The sequence below is a fragment of the Hyalella azteca genome, unplaced genomic scaffold, assembly GCF_000764305.2.
Source record: "Hyalella azteca isolate HAZT.00-mixed unplaced genomic scaffold, Hazt_2.0.2 contig15880, whole genome shotgun sequence".
Classification (NCBI taxonomy): domain Eukaryota; kingdom Metazoa; phylum Arthropoda; class Malacostraca; order Amphipoda; family Hyalellidae; genus Hyalella; species Hyalella azteca.
In genome coordinates this window covers 50,306-68,594 of record NW_025945714.1, presented here as the reverse complement: position 1 = coordinate 68,594, position 18,289 = coordinate 50,306, and the positions used below count along the sequence as shown (strand labels likewise).

General features: G+C 37.6%; 1 protein-coding gene across 1 annotated transcript; it reads left to right on the top strand.

The window, feature by feature from the left end:
- The first annotated feature begins 8,210 nt into the window (after positions 1 to 8,210).
- On the top strand, positions 8,211 to 13,444 carry LOC108666445 (4-hydroxyphenylpyruvate dioxygenase-like protein). The gene is made up of 9 exons (XM_047884682.1): positions 8,211 to 9,166; positions 9,310 to 9,638; positions 9,990 to 10,114; positions 10,443 to 10,603; positions 11,299 to 11,450; positions 12,038 to 12,145; positions 12,256 to 12,383; positions 12,924 to 13,088; positions 13,339 to 13,444. The coding sequence occupies exons 1-9, from the start codon at positions 8,710 to 8,712 to the stop codon at positions 13,442 to 13,444; spliced, it is 1,731 nt and encodes a 576-aa protein (XP_047740638.1). The 5' UTR covers positions 8,211 to 8,709.
- Positions 13,445 to 18,289: the final 4,845 nt, after the last annotated feature.

The following is an 18,289-nucleotide window of genomic DNA, read 5'->3' as shown; positions in this document are numbered from 1 at the left end:
GTTTACAGTCATTCCCAGATCAATATAGATCATTTCCATTCAAAAAAAAAAAATCCCGATTTTTTCCAATTTTTTGCCCATTTTGCCGATTTTTGCTTGACGAATTAGAGCCTCGGGTGTGTCCCCCCCAGGCCCCCCTAAAACCCCCGGTTCCCCACAGGACCCGCATTATCGTTTTCAATAGAAAATATATAGAAAAATTGGAAAAAAACGGTTTTCCGATCACCGATGACAACCGCCAAAAACGGATTTCAGGTTCTTCCTATGAGTATGACCTATCTACACCCCAAGAAACATATGATTAAAAAACACCCTTTTTTTGGATGCACTTAATCCATAGTGGCAAAGCAGAGAGTTTTTTAGACTCTCCCTCAAGTTCATTTTTGAGTCCTATAAGTAGACCAGAAAAGTATCATGGATACCAGCATTATCATACATGAGAATTTGGTTTAAATCTTGAATAAATGAGGAAATTAAAAATGAACTGATTCTAAAAAATCTCTGGTTTGTCACTATGACTTAATCTAAAGTAATACCAATTTAGAATACCTACCAAAGTAAGTAGTTCAGTAGTTGTATCCCTATCATGATTAAACTCATATGGGCCATATAAATAGAACTACTACTACTAGAGTACTAGCTAGGCCAGTCTGTCACTGTCAGTAGAGTGAGTCAATCAATGCAAGATCCGTCAAAAGTCGCCACAGGCGCGCACAGCTCCTCCTACAACTACAACACACTCACAGCAGCATTCAAATGACTCAGTGACAGTCTCATGTCACAGGCCATGAAAATAAACAATCTAAATCATGACCGTAAGTCCGTAAGTGAATAACTTTTCAACGACATTTGATTGATTTGAAACAGCATCGTAATTTAATAACGTGGCTAATCGAACGGTAGAACCCTAAACATTTTACGCCTTACGGTTTCTATTGAAATAGCTCGTGAAGCGATATCTCTGTATAATACCAGCTCGTGAAGTGATCCCTCTATATAATACGAGCTCGTGAAGCGATCCCTCTATATAATACGAGCTCGTGAAGCGATCCCTCTGTATAATACCAGCTCGTGAAGCGATCCCTCTATATAATACCAGCTCGTGAAGCGATCCCTCTATATAATACGAGCGTATGTCGGCTGTTGCTCCCAAGGAACCAGAAAAGTTTTATAAATAATCGTTCGTTCTATAATTAACCCTTTACCGCCAAATCGGACTTTCAAGTCGCCTTTCAAAAAACACCTGTATAGGGAATTTAAACCCCGACAAAACAATAACAGTCGCAAAGCCACTTGTGTAAACAATCGCCTGTTTTATAATTAACTTTAGCAAAATAATAGCAATCGCAAAGGAGAATATGTCCCATCTTCGGCCGCAACACGTTCTTCCTGGAGCTGGTGCACCGCATGGGCGCTCAGGGCTTCGGCGTGGGCAACATAACGGCCCTCGCCCGCTCAATTATACTGCACCAGCAACACCAACGGCAACAACAACAACAACAACAGTAACAACAGCAACAGCAACATCAGCACAAGCAGCAGCAACACCAAGAACAACAACAACAACAACACCAGGAACACCAACAACAGAAACAGCAGCAGCACCAGAAACAACATCAGCAAGAGCAACAGCAACAGCAAAAGCAGCAGCAGGAGCAGTAACAACAGCACCAGCATCAATAGGAGCGGCAACACCAACAGCAGCAAAAACAATAACAGCACCAGCAGCAGTTAGATTTAGCTTACCATTAATAGTGGCCCCATAACATCCGAAAACTGTTCGAATCATTGCACTAGAAGTGACTAAATAAGCATCAAAATTAGAGCAGTGAAGGTAGAACTGACATGAAAAATTTTTCAAGTGAGTTTTTCACTCCCTTCCGTGAAAATTACGGAGCCTGAAATAATATATTTCTAATACATAAATTAAAAATTTGAAATTAAATTTCTGAACAAAATTAAAATTTGATATGTTGCCTTCAAAATTTTGTTGGGCTTCAAGATATGGTTATCCGCTTGATTCATTTTACATCATTGAGGACTTCAAATAAATCATAAATTTAATTTTTAAAGGATAACAATGTGAAGAATTAGTTTAATAGAATTTCCGGAAATATTTGGCTTGGTTTTTCAGATTTTTTTTTACCGTGTTTGGGATTCGCTTGAGTACACGCAGCAGCTGATTTCTCGAATATGATTGGTGGGATTAGCGTGAGAATCCGTGATTGGCTGAAAATCCGTCAGTGATTGGCACTGACTGGCTAAAAATATGTCTGTGATTGGCACTGATTGGCTAAAATGCGTCAGTGATTGGCTAAAATGCGTCAGTGATTGGCTAAAATGCGTCAGTGATTGGCACTGATTGGCGTCAGTGATTGGCACTGATTGGCTGAAAATCCGTCAGTGATTGGCACTGATTGGCTAAAATGCGTCAGTGATTGGCTAAAATGCGTCAGTGATTGGCACTGATTGGCTAAAAATACGTCAGTGATTGGCTGACGGAGTTACAAACTATTAATAATACCACGGCATCGCAACCGTAGTGAGTCACGTAGGTTAGGTTTATCAATTAATAATGAATTTCAACGCTGGAGTTTAACCTAAAAACTTTGTCATGAAACAATCAAACATGAAAATGTACAGCCTTGTTGTAAATTTTTGAAATAAATTTTGAAAACTTTCCGAGTGTTTTCAAGAGAACAATACCTATCTGTTATTCTGAAAGCCTATATATAATTTTATGCATTAGAAGAAAAAACATCATCAACGCAAACGTCCAATATGCAAAAAAATAAAACTCAGTATTCATTGCAGTGAGTGACAGAGAGCGCATTTTCTCGTCGACGAAAACGTGAAGTCACGGACAGACAGACGGACATGACGAGCACAATAGCGCCTTTTTTCCATAAATGAGAACATGCGCTAGAAATGCAGTCGTAGTGTCGTCAAAAGTTACTCTTACAAGAACTATAACTACTCAGTAGTTAAATATTTACCCCGCAAGGGAGGCAAGTTCTTCGAGTTAGCCAAAGGAAGTCAAAATTGCGCACTTAAGTCTATAGCTACATTGATAAATTACATTCAGATCAATTATTGTGTCCAGTGCAAAAAAAAAGATACTGATTTCTTATTAATTTATCGTAGGAAATAGCAGAACTGAGTCGGGATGACCCACGAAAAAGTGCGTCATTCCGAGACAAAATCCTGTCATTTTACGGCTCCTGCATAACATTTCGTAAGACTGTGTAAAACAATTTCCGACTTAACAATGATATATATTCGCATAGCATTATATTTTAGAATAGAGTGAATGCTTAGTTTAATTATGTTTGGCCAGGCCTTTCTTCAATTACTTTACTTAAATTGACAATTAGTTTTAAAAAATTTGAAGGTTTTCCAAAATCTCAAGGAAAATTTACGAGCAAGGGGCAAAATGTCCAAGCATGGGTACAAATGCTACTTAGGACTAAATTACAAAAATTAGTGGCGCTGGCTAAATAATATAGACAATATGAAACGATTGGGCGCGCTATGAATAATGATATAAGTAATATAAAACGATTAGACGCGGTAGCAATAATAATATAAACAATATAAAACGACCAGACGCGCTAGCACTAGAGGAAGGATACATACAATTGAGACAGTTTAAATATGTATTTGTAGGAGGCACAAAATGGCATCGATAAAAGCTACATGTTGAACGCAATTAATACTATTGAGATATGCCCGCAACACATGCAGAAAAATTATTGGGTATTATTGTCCTAATAGTGACACACACTAGTTACATACAGCACAGAGAGGGGACGTAGCGCTGATAGGCCCTTGTGCCGGCCAAAACTGTGTCAGGATGACCCACTAAAAGACAAAAAGCATCGAAATTCAGACAAAGTCTCACATTTGTATGAGTGTATGCTTACAGATACCCTGGAATTGACATAATGTGAAGTGTTTTGAGAGTCATGTGAAGGCAACAGAACTTATGTAACGCATACGTTTTTTTTTATAGTTTTTCATTTCTCGATGCGTCCTTGATGCGTCCCTCGATGTGTCGGAATATACCGCGTTTACCCTAGTAACTAGTTCAGTAGACAGTAGTTGTATCCCTATTATAATTAAACTCATATGGGCCATATAAATAGAACTACTAGCTAGACCAGTCTGTTAGTAGAGTCCAGGATAGAATTCTAAAAATTGAGGTTCATATATTATTTTCAATCCACCTTCACCACTTTTTTTATTCAAAAATTTCAGTTAAGATGGAAAGGATAAACTTGATAAAGATAGGAGGGATTAAAGTTACACTTGAAAGTTGAAAGAATCAAGAATGAAGGTTGCAATTTGCACTACTTCAAGATTTCAATCATTAGACTAAATAATAATTCATTAGCAATTTATCTCCAAGTCAAACACAACAAATTAACATTTATGAATTAATAACAAATTACACCACCAATAAGAATTGAACATGATGACTTTCAACTTTCAAGAGCAGAACAAAAGTTTACAAACTTTTCAATTCACTCACAGAGCTGTCAGAGCTGCAGTCCTGCAGACTGCAGAGCACAGTCAAATGAGTCAATCAATGCTAGATCAGTCAAAAGTCGCCACAGGCACGCACAGCTCCTCCTACAGCACAGCAGTATTCAAATGACTCAGTCTCATGTCACCGGCCATGAAAATAAACAATCTAATTCATGACCATAAGTCAGTAAGTGAATAACTTTTCAATGGCATTTGATTGATTTGAAACAGCATCGTAATTTAATAACGTGGCTAATCGAACGGTAGAACCCTAAACATTTTACGCCTTACGGTTTCTATTGAAAAGCGGCGAGTTTAGTGATCTGCGGAGAGGAGACTGCAGCAGAGTAGGCGACATTGAAGTAACATAAGCAAATCGCGTATTTAATGTGATGTGCGTAAACATGAACTGTCCAAGTTAAATTCATTGTCAATGCTTCTGAAGTTCTGCCAGCTATAGGCCATATATATTACAGGCACTTAGTAAGTTACTACATATAGTACATAACAAGAAAATAGCAAGCAATTAACTTGCGTAAAAACTTATAATTACACTTCGAGGGCGCCTTCCTTGGCTTAGAACAGTCCTTCTCTTCTTCAAGTTACACGTCCGTGCCCAGACTTCCGAAATCCGAATGGAGATTGGAGACAGTGAAGAGTGAAGACCGGGGAAAGGTCGATTTCCTCTTAGTTGGGTAAACAAGTTTAGAACAAGATATCATTTGAAGAACATTTTCATAAGTATGAAATTGAAAGATTCACATATAATTAGATTATTTCAACAAGTAAGAAAAACAGAAAGAAAAAATTATCAAATTCGAAAGTTGATCCTGAAGAATTCATCCATTGCGAAAGCAAAATTCAAATTGTAATTCTGCCCAAGTATTAGCTTTATAATCATTTTCTTTCTCATAAAGAAAACGAAGATATTTAATACAACTTAAAATTTTAGTTGTTTGAGCAATGTCAACAGTCAATTTAATACGAAGTAATTTTCATTTTCATAATATATGTGAAATCAAATCATGAGCGAGTGCCACGGCTTCTGGCGTCTACTGCACCATGCCTTATGATTACGCCCTTACGTAGCCGGCAAACACTGCCAGTTGATGTTTCGTGTGTGGTCGAGTAGACTGTGCGAAGTTTTTCTCTACGAAATGGTTAGTTTTCACCACAAAAGTGACTACGAGTGATATAGTAAATGCAGAACAAAATAATCTTAACTTCAATGATAACGCATAACATACCCATGAAATGTCATTATATAACTGCATCATTTTAATTGAATTAGATTGATCGATGATTGTCAAAAAAGTGTTTTTCCGTTCACAGCAATAGCATAAAATATGATTTCACATCGTCTCTTCATAAAGTGGCTGTGGCCTATGGGTATGCACCTCAAATATTGATTTTAGTGCTTCTGTTGACGCCCGGAAACATGAAATCGAATTTTTTTTAGATCAACTATTTTACTGAGAAACTGTTTTAGATTATGATTAAAGTTAAAAATGTTATAATAATAGGCTTAACATCCTTGGCCTGTATTCCTTTGATTTGCAATAATTTTAAAACAATCAACAAAGAAAGAGTAACGACGCTGATATTCTTTCTTGCCGACTTTTTGAAATGTGTCGAGAATATATATTATAGAGAAAAATGGTATTGAAAAATTTCCGCACACGTCCTGCAAGTTGGCACTAGATGAAGTAGAATACATTAAGAATATGCTAATTTAAATAGTACTGACAAGTGACAATGTACTTTGGCCTTGCAGCTTTGAGCTTCTGTGTTCATTGAAGATGCATGTTTGGCCAGCATTCTATTTTAACTATATTGAAATACTGTTGTTCAAATTAGTTATCTATATTTATATATATTTTAATTTACAATATCACAGACAGAGGTAATATCAAATCGTTTATTTATTACTTCTCGTAATGGTGATTAGAATAAATTTTCAAACATATTTTGTAAGATCTAACGTTCTAATTTAAATTGCATTCGAGTGCTGGATTATCTTTAATCCCTTTTTAGTGTTCAAATGTGCATTAGTTTATGGTCGTGATACATTTACAGAAATGCTGAATATCTGTTATCCATTATGATAAATTTGACAAAAGCTTATAATTCTCGTAATTGATCACCGAGATACTATAGAACAAACAGTCGGAGATAATTAGAAGGATGAGTGACCAGAACAATGAGATAACAGATTGCGATAAGAAAACTATACATTAAAGAACCTATCGAACAAATAAAGTAACATGTAAATAAATATTTGTGCGACTTATTTAATGGTGAATGGGAGTACTTTATCGGATGTTATGTAATGATAGAGGCGATTTGTAACAAAAATTACTTATCATATATTAGAATAAGTTTGTGATGCCATCAGTTATAGGCAGCCTGGCCCAGTGTTTACAGTTCAGAGCACCATGATTAGAGATCTGAGGTACGGGTTCGATCACAGCTTCCTGTGACAGTTCTGGTCAAAGGTGAGGTTGTCGAGCGGTTATGCACAGTGGATATTGGAGCAGTGACTTGCGTGTTCGAGATCTTCAAGAAGCTGTGATAATTTAGCGATGTTCAGAATCGGCGACAGGCCTGATGCAAAGTACATTATCTAAATCTTATTGCACATTATAAAAGTCTGTTTATTAAAGATTTGCAACGCTGACATCGCTATTATTAATTCAATGTGTGTAATTGGACGATCACGAGCCACATACAAAATGAAACGAAGACATTGATTATTAACAGTAAAAGGCGCTGTTAAGCAATTAAGACACTCATGCAATTTATAATTGCCTGGCATACCATACACGCAGAACAATGAGTGATAATTTGTCCAAATGGCGATGCAGTTCTTTCGTTTCGTTGTGTAGGTCAAGATGATCCAGTATGGCCCGGCATAAGGACATTAATATCAACATGTGTACTATATAAACTATGTATTTTATGTGTAGTCATTGGGTGACTGCTCCTGACGAGAATACGAACGAACGCAACGTATTACGTAATTACGAATACATCATGCAAATTACGAATACATCATGCAAATTACGAATACATCATGCAAATAGCGAATATGTCATGCAAATTACGAATACATCATGCAAATTACGAATACATCATGCAAATTACGAATACATCATGCAAATTACGAATACATCATGCAAATTACGTATTACGTTCCCTCGTCAAAGTTCAACTATTAACGCGACGCACGACGGGATTTGTAAATGGCTGACGAGTAAATCTACACTCAATAAAATGTAGACGCTGTCCATGTAGCGATGCACTTCTTGCTCTTGTCTGGGTCATCCTGACTCAGTTTTACCCGGTCAAAAGAAGGTATCAGTGCTACGTGAAGAAAGTGTGTCACTAATTGGATGTGACCCATCCATTTATTTGAGTGTAGAAGTCTTATATAATCCGAACCAAATCAATTTTTTGACTAAATAAATGTTTGATTTTAAAAATGTTCACGCTACGTTATCATCATCATGTAAGGCGATATAAATTTTACTCTATACACGGCGTAACATCTGCTAATTAGTTCTATTTCATTATTAATAATAATCATTATTTCATTATTATCAATAATAATATTAATAATCGGAAAGAGGACGTAAATGTGTGTCAGTTGAAAGTTGGCATAGTTAAATTTAGTTCAAATATATACTCAGAGATAATATATAATGCATACTAACATACAGTGAATAACATTGGACAAATTTGTTTCTAGAGAGATATTGATCAACATAGACATGTTTGATTAACCTTTAAACTTTGAACTCCTGACAAACGTAATTTTTTTTTATAAAACGTGTGAGTGCAATCGTGAAGCATCAGGCTCTTGTCGATGTACATGAAATTTAAAGCAAGACCGATCCTTCATTTCAGTGAACAACTACAGCGCAGTCAGGTTTAGTCTAATATTGATTCAAGTATCAAGTCATGCTGCCGGTAAAACATGTTTAATTATTTTTATAATACGATAGAACCTTGTCCATCTGCGTGAGTTAAGGAGGAGAACATATTTATATACACAGTTATTTGTATCATACGATAAAACCGTGTCCATTCTTGTGAGTTCAGGAGGAGAACATATTTATGTAAATAGTTATTTGCATCACTGCCATCATACGATAAAACCTTGTCCATCTGTGCGAGTACAAGATGAGTTGCACGTCCCTCCATCACATCGAGATGTGTCTGGCGGATTCGTCGCAAGCTCAACGTCTGTTCGTTGACGGCTTAGGATTTAGAAAACTAGCGACCAGAACTACAGCAACTTGCCATCAAACTGTCTTAGTCCAACACAACACAGTGCTGGTGCTGACTCAACGAATCTCTGATCACCAGCACGCTAATCACAATTTACATCATTCGGATAGACACTGCAACGGTTTCCTTGATAAGATCTCAAATGGATGTGGAGGTAATGGTGAGGTAACTCAGGTTTCTGATGGCTTTGGCGTTGACCATCGAGATCTGGTGACTACCAACGATGAAAAGACAGAGAAACCACCTCTCAGAAGCATTAATTTATCACAGAATTATACGAACGATGTAAAGGTTGTGATTAATAACGTCAATGCTAACAAAATATCTTCAGACTCGTGCAATAACTTTGGTTTAGAATATCAAGCCGAAGAAGATTTTACGGTCTTCTGCTGTCAAGAAGAAAGATGCCATACAATCGATTCGGTCTTCAACGTGGCGGTCGTTGTAAAGGAAGTTGAAGATATCACAAGAAGAGCCGAGAAAATATCTTTGGTTTAGAATATCAAGCCGAAGAAGATTTTACGGTCTTCTGCTGTCAAGAAGAAAGATGCCATACAATCGATTCGGTTTTCAACGTGGCGGTCGTTGTAAAGGAAGTTGAAGATATCACAAGAAGAGCCGAGAAAATGGGAAGTCAAGTGATCAAACAACCTACTGTGATATCAGACCAGCATGGCGAACTCAAATACTCTATCATTGCCACGGGTTTCGGAAATTGTGTTCACACTCTCATTGACAAGTCCAGGTACAGCGGCAGCTTCCTTCCCGGCTACACACTGTGTGAACCTGAGGTCAACGGGACGTCAGCCTCACCAAATCAGGTGACTTCAATATTTATGGGTTAGAGTTTTATTAGAACAAAGGTTTTCATATTAAAAATGTGATTTCATCACAAGTTTGATTGCGCAATTTCATCACGACCAGCGTAGCGACAATGTGTGATGATGCGTGCTAAGTTTAGATCCGTTCCGGGCTTCTTTCCCCACGTAAACGTTATTCTCTTCATCATGTCATTCCTCCCACCCTGCATCAATGCTGGTTGAGGTGTGGTCATCCTCAGGATGCAGGATGTCCTTTCATCACCACGAATGTTGATTGCGGTGTGACCATCCTCATAATGTAGGCTGTGCCCTCATCACCCTGAATGTTAATTGCGGTGTGGCCTCCCTCAGGATGCAGGTTGTCCTCTCACCACCCACGTGGACCACGTGGCCTACATCTGCGATGAGGGCCAGAGTCCCGAGCTGCTGCGTTGGTACGAACAAGTCTTCGGCATGAAGCGCTTCATCATCAACAGGTTATTAGGAAATAATACCACATTAATGCTGATTATTATATTTTAATAATACCACATTAATGCTGCTAATAATATGCTGCTGATAATACCACATTAATGCTGATAATTATTTTTATTTAAATTAACATCAGTTGGAATTTATTCTTCATATTCAGAATAATGTATAGATTATATTGTCCAAACAGTGACACGCTTTCCTCCCCACATCATATCAGAGTGCGTCTTTTTGCGCGGCCAAACTAGGTCATGATGACCCATGCATGAGAAAACGTGCATCACTAATGGGAAAAAGTGCCACTAATTTCTCTGTGTGCACACTCCCCCACAGGGACGAGTGTCCCGACGAAGGCCTGCGTATCGGGGAGGGCGTGGGGCTGCGGCTGCGGGCGCTCGAGTATTGGAGGTGCCACGAGACGGGGCTGTCCTGCCCCAGCGGGAGGGGCGACACCTCCCTTAAGATGGTCATTGGGGAGCCCATCACTGCGATAAGTGAGTCATCGGGGAGCCCATCACTGCGATAAGTGAGTCATCGGGGAGCCCGTCACTGCGATAAGTGAGTCATTGGGGAGCCCATCACTGCAATAAGTGAGTCATCGGGGAGCCCATCACTGCGATAAGTGAGTCATCGGGGAGCCCATCACCGCGATAAGTGAGTCATCGGGGAGCCCTTCACTGCGATAAGTGAGTCATCGGGAGCTGGCAGCCACTACTGGCCTAATGGTAGTGGCTGCAACTACTGGCTGCTATAGACTTTTTACTACTATTTGTCGCTTTTAGCCTCACGTACAAGTAACGTGGTGCTAGGAACATATTACGACTAACGTAGTAAAACGTAATTTACGATAAACTTGGTCCATATAGGGTAATATAATATATAAATATAAATTAATATTAATAAATTACATAATATACGAGGAATTTGGCCCATATAGGGTAATATAATATATAAATATATTTTAATAATAGTATATAACGTAATATACGAGAAACTTGGTCCATAGAGGGTAATATAGTATGTAAATATATATTAATATTAACATATAACGTAATATACGCAAAACTTGGTCCATATAAGGTAATACAATATATAAATATATATTATTAATAATATATAAGACAATATACAAGAAACTAGGCCCATATAAGGTGGAACATGTATCAAGTCACGTGCCATGTTTGATCAGAGGACAACCACGTGAGCGCGTTCCTCCGCCACCACCGCGGCCCTGGCCTGCAGCACGTGGCGCTGCATGCGCCGCGTATGGCGCGCGCCGTGGCGCACATGGCGCAGCGCGGCGTGCGCTTCAGGAAGCCGCCGCCAGAGTACTACAAACATGTACGTTAAATATTTATCTATTAAGTACTACAAGCGTGTACGTTAAATATTTATATACTGTGTACTACAAGCATGTACGTTAAATATTTATCTATTAAGTACTACAAACATGTACGTTAAATATTTATGTACTAAGTACTACAAGCATGTACGTTCCAGCGCGCTGGTACATTACTTTCAGGATAAGGGATTCTGAATATTAAATATAGTTACTATTTATTCGAGAACGTCAATCAATAAGGGTGGCCCAGTGGTTACAGTTCAGAGTACTAGGATTAGAGCACTGGAGTGCGGGTTCGATCCCAGCTCTGTGCGTCAGTTTCTGGTCAGAATCGGCAAGGAGGCCGGGCGGTTAAGCAAAAGCAGAATTGTAGCGGTGAGTTGCAAGTTCGAACCCGCACCAAGCTGTGGATGTTCGGCGATGTTAAGAATCGGGGTCAGGCTTACGGCCTAACAATCGCCGAAACTGCTATATCATGTATATTATTATTATAATTAGGGCAAATGATTATTAAGATATATAATCATAATGGAGTCTTGTAATCATAATGAAGTCTCAGAACGAAGTGTTTTGTTGGTGCTGCCAGGGAGGCAAGATGGCGGACATGCAGCAGGTAGGACTGGGCGAGGAGGCCGCCGCTCTGCAGGACGCTGGAGTCCTGCTCGACACCGANGAGTCTTGTAATCATAATGGAGTCTTGTAATCATAATGGAGTCTTGTAATCATAATGGAGTCTTGTAATCATAATGGAGTCTTGTAATCATAATGGAGTCTCAGAACGAAGTGTTTTGTTTGTGCTGCCAGGGAGGCAAGATGGCGGACATGCAGCAGGTAGGACTGGGCGAGGAGGCCGCCGCTCTGCAGGACGCTGGAGTCCTGCTCGACACCGAGGCCGATCCTGCAGATCCTGGAGAAGGACTACAACGTGATAGGTGAACCTGATGTCTTGGTTGAAGTTTCAAGCTGATATATGTTGAACTGGAATTATCAACTTCTGTTGTTGATTTACACGGCCTTGAATCGATCCCGTCAAATGGGGTGACTTTGGCCATCGAGTGACTGTCAACGGGTGATTTTGATCACCGGGTGACTTTAGCCATCGAGTGGCATTGCCAACGGGTGATTTTGGTAACTGTCTGATTAAGGCCAACACTTGTATTTAGTTTTCACGCCAATCTGCATTCATTTAAACTTTTACACAATACTGTAAATGCTATTCAGGATATTAAATAACACATAATTTGAAATATGAATGATTTTTGAAAACTTGGTTTCCGAATATCTCATCAATATATTGAGGCTCCCTGCCATTGCTAGGTTAGGGAAACCTCTCCCAACTGGTAGCAGAGAACTGAAACTATATATCAATATGTTCCACATATTAAATATTAATTTAAATAATTCAATCATCATATTAAATATTATTATTTATCATATTAAATATTAATAATTCTTTATACGTTATCCAGCAGGTATCTTCTCCAGATTTTCTCTGAGCCCATCTTCGGCCGCAACACGTTCTTCCTGGAGCTGGTGCACCGCATGGGCGCTCAGGGCTTCGGCGTGGGCAACATAACGGCCCTCGCCCGCTCCATAATACTGCACCAGCAACACAAACAGCAACAACAACAACAACAGGAACAGCAACAACAGAAAAAACACCAGCAACAACATCAGCAAGAGCACCAGCAACACCAACAGCAACAACAACAACAGGAACAACAACAGCAGCTACACCATCAGCCGCAGCAGCATCAGCAACAACAGCAACAGCAGTAGGAGCATCAGCAGCAGTAACAACACCACCAGCAGCAATAGGAGCGGCAATAACAGCACCAGTAACAGAAACAGCACCAGCAACAACTACTAGACTACGAGCACCATCAGCAAAAGAACCACCAACAAAGGCAACAACACTAGGTACAATATGAACAGCAGTAGTACCAGCGGAAACAACTGCAGCAACATCAACAACAGCACCAGCAGCAGTTAGATTTAGCTTACCAGTAATAATGCTCCCATAACACCCGAAAACTGTTCAAATCCTTGCACTAGAAGCGATTAAATAAGCATTTAAATTAGAGCAGCGGAGGTAGAACTCTCATGAAAAATGTAAATTTTCATACTTTACGAAAAAATTACGGAGCCTGAAATAATAAATTTTTAAGGCAAAAATTATAAATTAAATTTCTGAATAAAATTTAAATTTGGCATGCCGCCTTCAAAATTTAGCAGGGCTTCAAGATGTGGTTATCCACTTGATTTATTTGTCATCATCGAGGACTTCAAATGAATCATAAATTAAATCTTTAAAGGATAATAATGTGATGAATTCGTTAAACTGAATTTCAGGAAATTTTTGGCTTGGTTTTGCAGATTTTTTTTACCGTGTTTGGGACCCGCTTGAGTACACGTAGCGGTTGATTTCTCGCCTGTGATTGATGGGTTTAGCGTCAAAATCCGTCAAAAATTGGCTGAAAATCCGACAGTGATTAACACCGATTGGTTAAAAATCCATCAGTGATTGGCTGACGGAGTTACGAACTATTTTTAATACGACGGCATAGTAACTGCAGTGAGTCACGTAGGTTTATTAACTAATGACGAATTTCAACGCTGAAGATCGTATTAACAACTTTGTCATGAAACAATAAAACATGAAAATGTACAGCCCTGTTGTAAATTTTTGAAATAAATTGTGAAAACTTTTCAAGTGTTTTTAAGAGAACAAAATCTCTTTTGTTATTCTGAAATATAATTCTATGCATAAGCAGGAAAAAAAACTTATCAACGCAAACGTCCAATATGCAAAAAAAATAAAACTCAGTATTCATTGCAGTGAGTGACAGAGAGCGCATTTTCTCGTCGACGAAAACGTGAAGTCACGGACAGACAGACAGACATGACGAGCACAATAGCGCCTTTTTTCCATCCATAAATGAGAAAATGCGCTAAAAAATGCAGTCGTAGTGTCGCCAAAAGTTACTGTTACAAGAACTATAACTACTCAGTAGTTAAATATTTACCCCGCAAGTAAGGAAAGTTCTTCCAGTTTGCTTAAGGAAGACAAAATTGCACACTCAAATCTATAGCTATAATGAGATGTTACATTCAGAAAAATTAATGTGTCAAGTGCAAAAAAAAAGATACTGATTTCTTACTAATTCACCATAGGACATGGCCGAACTGAGTCAGGATGACCCGCGAAAAAGTGCATCATTCCGAGACAAGATCCTGTCATTTTGCGGCCTCCGCACAACATTTCTCCCTACACTGTGTAAAACATCTTCAGACTAAACAATTATATATATTTGCATAGCATGATATTTTGGCATAGAGTGAGTTCTTAGTTTAATTAAGGTTTGGCCGGGCCTTTCTTCAATTAGTTAAGTTGGCAATTATTATTTAAAAAATTTGATGAATGTGTTCCGAAATCTCAGGGAAAATTTGAAAGCAGTTAACGAAATTTTCAATCTAAGTTCGAATAAAAAAAAAATTACAAAAATCAGTGGCGCTGGCTATAATGATATAAATAATATAAAACGATTAGGCGCGGTAGCAATAATAATATAAGTATTATAAAACGATTAGGCGCGCTAGTTACAATAATATTAATAATATGAAACGATTAGGCGCGGTAGCAATAATAATATAAGTATTATAAAACGATTAGGCGCGCTAGCTACAATAATATCAATTATATAAAAAGATTAGTCGCGCTCGCACTAGAGAAAGGATACATACAATTGAGTTAGTTTAAATATGTATTTGTAGGAGGCACAAAATGGCATCGATATAGAAGCTACATGCTGAACGCAATTAATATTAATGAGATATGCCCGCAACACATACAGAAAAATTATTGGGTAATATTATCTTAATAGTGACACACTAGTTACATACAGCACGAACAGAGAGGGGACGTAGCACTGATACGCCCTTGTGCCGGCCAAACTGTGTCAGGAAGACCCAAACAAAAAAAAAGTGTATTGAAATATAAAAAAGTGTATCGAAATTCAGACAAAGTCTCACATTTGTATGAGTGTATGCTTACAGATACCCTGGAATTGACATAAAAAGAAATTATAACTTAGCAATTTAGAGCGATTTAATTAAATTTTATTCATTTCAATATAGAATGAAATGAAATACACTAATTTATTCTAAGACATTTAAATGAACTCAACCTAAAGATATTGGCGTATATTGAAACACGGCAGCCAATATGCACGAAACAATATCATTGTATATTTTACACTTAAACCCAAAATCATTGAGTGGTCCATACAATGATGGTGATTCACATACATTGCCGATTGATGAGAGGTTATGGAAAAATTCTAAAATGTGAGATTATTACACAATAATGAATAGCAACTACAATAAAATACAATACAAGCTGTTCACATTCAATATAATCATACCTTCTACTCATTCATGCATTATATACAATCATACATTCTACACATTCATACATTCTAATTTACACATTCATACATTCTACCCAGTCATGCATTCTACAAATTCATGAATTATATACATTCAAACATTCTACACATTCATACATTCTACCCAGTCATGCATTATACACATTCATACATTTTAAATGGCACCAACCTATGGGCACTAGCATTGCTAAGTGGCAGCTTTGGCAGGGAAAAGGTTCGTGTTTTTGTATGAGGATTCCAAGAGATTTTTAAAAAAAAAATAGAGACTCTAATAACTGAACATTTATGTTCAGTTGATATTCATCATTATTTTTATTTTTCAGTTGATATTTATATATATTCATGTATAGTTGCTATCGCCATATCAATTTATCATTGATACAATGTTATCGAGACATCGATAATTTCATATGGAACTTTTTGCAACGACATTGACAGTTTAACAAAATATTCTAAAACTAACAGTGTTTATGAAACAACTGCATACTCTCGTTGAGGGCCAAATGAAATAAGATAGAATTTAAAAATATACAATTTTTTTTAACGTAAACCAGCGACTGAACGAAAAATTTACCATAAATTTAAAAAACTCAAACACAGGGACCAGAAATGGGGGGAACTGACGACTAGAGCACGCAAGATGTAAATATTGTTGACTTATTTAATTTAAATTTATTTTATTTAAATATTATTGACTTAACTAATCCATGGAGTCTCACAGACTAGTGCATATCACGGTGATATATTCAGGCAACACTCAAAAAAATGAACGTTCCAAGTTGTCAAAATTGCGACACGTTCTCTGCGTGTTGCACTTGTATGATATTTTGCCAGGAAAAACTGAGTCAGGATGACCCATAGGTGGGAAAAAATGTATCTTAATTTGGACAAAGTCAGATAACGTGATCACAAACACGAAATTCTGCATAAAGGCGAAAAATTCGAATAATCTATAGCTGTTATTAATCCGTTAATCTTAAATGACTTAGCTCTAGTTAACAATTGAAAAACCTGTTTTTGTGTATAGAATAATTTTAATCACCATTTAATTTTGTTATTACTAACGGCATTTGTTTTATTTTGTCTAATTTTAATACTAGAAATTTGGATTAATCCACCACGCAGCCAGAGAAATTATCACGGCAGCGTTACAATAAATAAAAGGCAATAGAAGATATGTATTGGTTGTAGATCAAATCATGTGTGAATGTTTATCAAAGCTTATCAATAGACTAACCTTATCATTAGGTTAACCTAAGAATGGCACCAGCAATCTTGTGACTCGCCATATCACAATGGAAGCTATCGACTATATTGTATATATAATATTGACTACGTATATAGTATTTATATATTATGATTCTTATGTAAACAATAGCTATTCACACGCACCTGAGTGATATAACTTCCTAGACCTCATAAAAACTAGTGAAAATTACTGGGCCCATACTTTCAAAAAAAGTTAAGAGTTCGTAAGTTCATCAGCCAATCATTGACGGTCTTTCAAGCAAAATCCACCAATCATAGACAAGAAAATAGAGCGTAAGTACTTACGTTCACTTAGCGAGTTTTGAAAGTATGGCCCCTGATTATTAAGTTCCTACTCAGAGGAATGAGTGAGATTTTGTGAAAATAGTGCTACACCTTTCATCCATATGTGGGTCATCGTGACTCATATACGTTATTCTTGCAGCGTATCAGTGCTACGTCCGCTCTCTGCTCGTGCTGCGGGCGAGAGTGTCACTATATGGACAATTTGACTCATTAATTTTCATGTCAGTGCCATGGTTCACTAGCAATAGAATTCACATAAATCAACAAACGAGCGTCAATTAAACGTTGAAATAACGTTAATTAGACGTTTTTTGACGTCATTTGCCTGGTACTATAATTTATCTAGAGATAGAAACAGTGAATAGTGTTGTTTAAAAATGTAGGATCTGTATTATGTACGTTAATAGTGGCCAACTGATGGACACGACAGTTGGCAGAGCGTCTAGAGGCCAACTGATGGACACGACAGTTGAGAGAACGTCTAGAGGCCAACTGATGGACACAACAGTTGGGAGAGCGTCAAGAGGCAACTGATGGACACGACAGTTGGGAGAGCGTCTAGAGGCCAACTGATGGACACGACAGTTGGGAGAGCTATCATCATCATAATGATACATCAACATCATAATGATACATCATCATCATAATGATACATCATCATCATAATGATACATCATCATCATAATGATACATCATCATCATAATGATAAATCATCATCATAATGATACATCAACATCATAATGATACATCATCATGATGATACATCATCATAATGAAACATCATCATAATGATACATCATCATCATGATGATACATCATCATAATGAAACATCAT